The sequence below is a fragment of the Penaeus monodon genome, chromosome 33 (assembly GCF_015228065.2).
Source record: "Penaeus monodon isolate SGIC_2016 chromosome 33, NSTDA_Pmon_1, whole genome shotgun sequence".
NCBI lineage: Eukaryota > Metazoa > Arthropoda > Malacostraca > Decapoda > Penaeidae > Penaeus > Penaeus monodon.
The window spans coordinates 29,159,288-29,159,963 of record NC_051418.1 but is presented as its reverse complement, the minus strand read 5'-3'; the positions used below and the strand labels follow the sequence as shown (position 1 = coordinate 29,159,963).

The 676-nt window shown below is 34.2% G+C and overlaps 1 protein-coding gene across 1 annotated transcript in view; it reads left to right on the top strand.

Moving 5' to 3' along the window:
- LOC119594210 (nucleolin-like) overlaps nucleotides 1-676 on the top strand; it is a gene marked incomplete at its 5' end in the record, with an annotated part of 42,003 nt that overhangs the window by 30,084 nt on the left and 11,243 nt on the right. Inside the window, 1 exon segment of the mRNA XM_037943281.1 lies at nucleotides 448-537. Within this exon segment, the coding sequence (XP_037799209.1) occupies nucleotides 448-537 (90 nt within the window).

Sequence of the window (676 nt, the reverse complement as noted above, 5' to 3'; positions counted from 1 at the left end):
GAAGCTGCCGATTCATATTCACTTGTTACTGAACTGATAAGATAGTGTTCAGTTCAGAGGATTACAAGCTGTTACTTCTACTCTTGTCCATAGACTGGTGGAACTTTTAAATCATAAAAGGGCCACAACTTATTCCAGTTTATGGAATGGACTATAGTCAGAAAGCAGTACACATTAGATTATGCAACAAAAGAAAACCTTAAAATAGAGTATGATAACTCAACTGAAATAATTGGTACAATTGCATGAAACTTTTAGTTCAGTGAGATATGGTGCATGAGGTGTTATATTTGATACAATGATTTTAGTAGGTGGTATCTATTATTATTTATTTATTATTAAGATTCATAATGTTGAGAAGTTTGTTTTAAAAGTGCACTTAATGAAACATTGCTTTCATGTATGTTTCCCCCCCCCCCTTTTAAAGATAAATTTAATCTTTTCCAGCCCAAGAAATCCAGAAGGGTTAACATCTTTATGGGTTGGAAATGTTGTACCAGATGTAACTGAAAAAGTGCTTAGCCAGTTGTTCTCGAAGTAAGTTCCCTATTGTTTACAAAAGATATAACAGTGATCATTGTACCTATTACTCTCTACTGATCTCTTCCTTCCCCCTTTGTATTTTCTTTTCTCTGTCCGTCTTATTTAACCACATCCCGCTGGGGAAATATGCTTT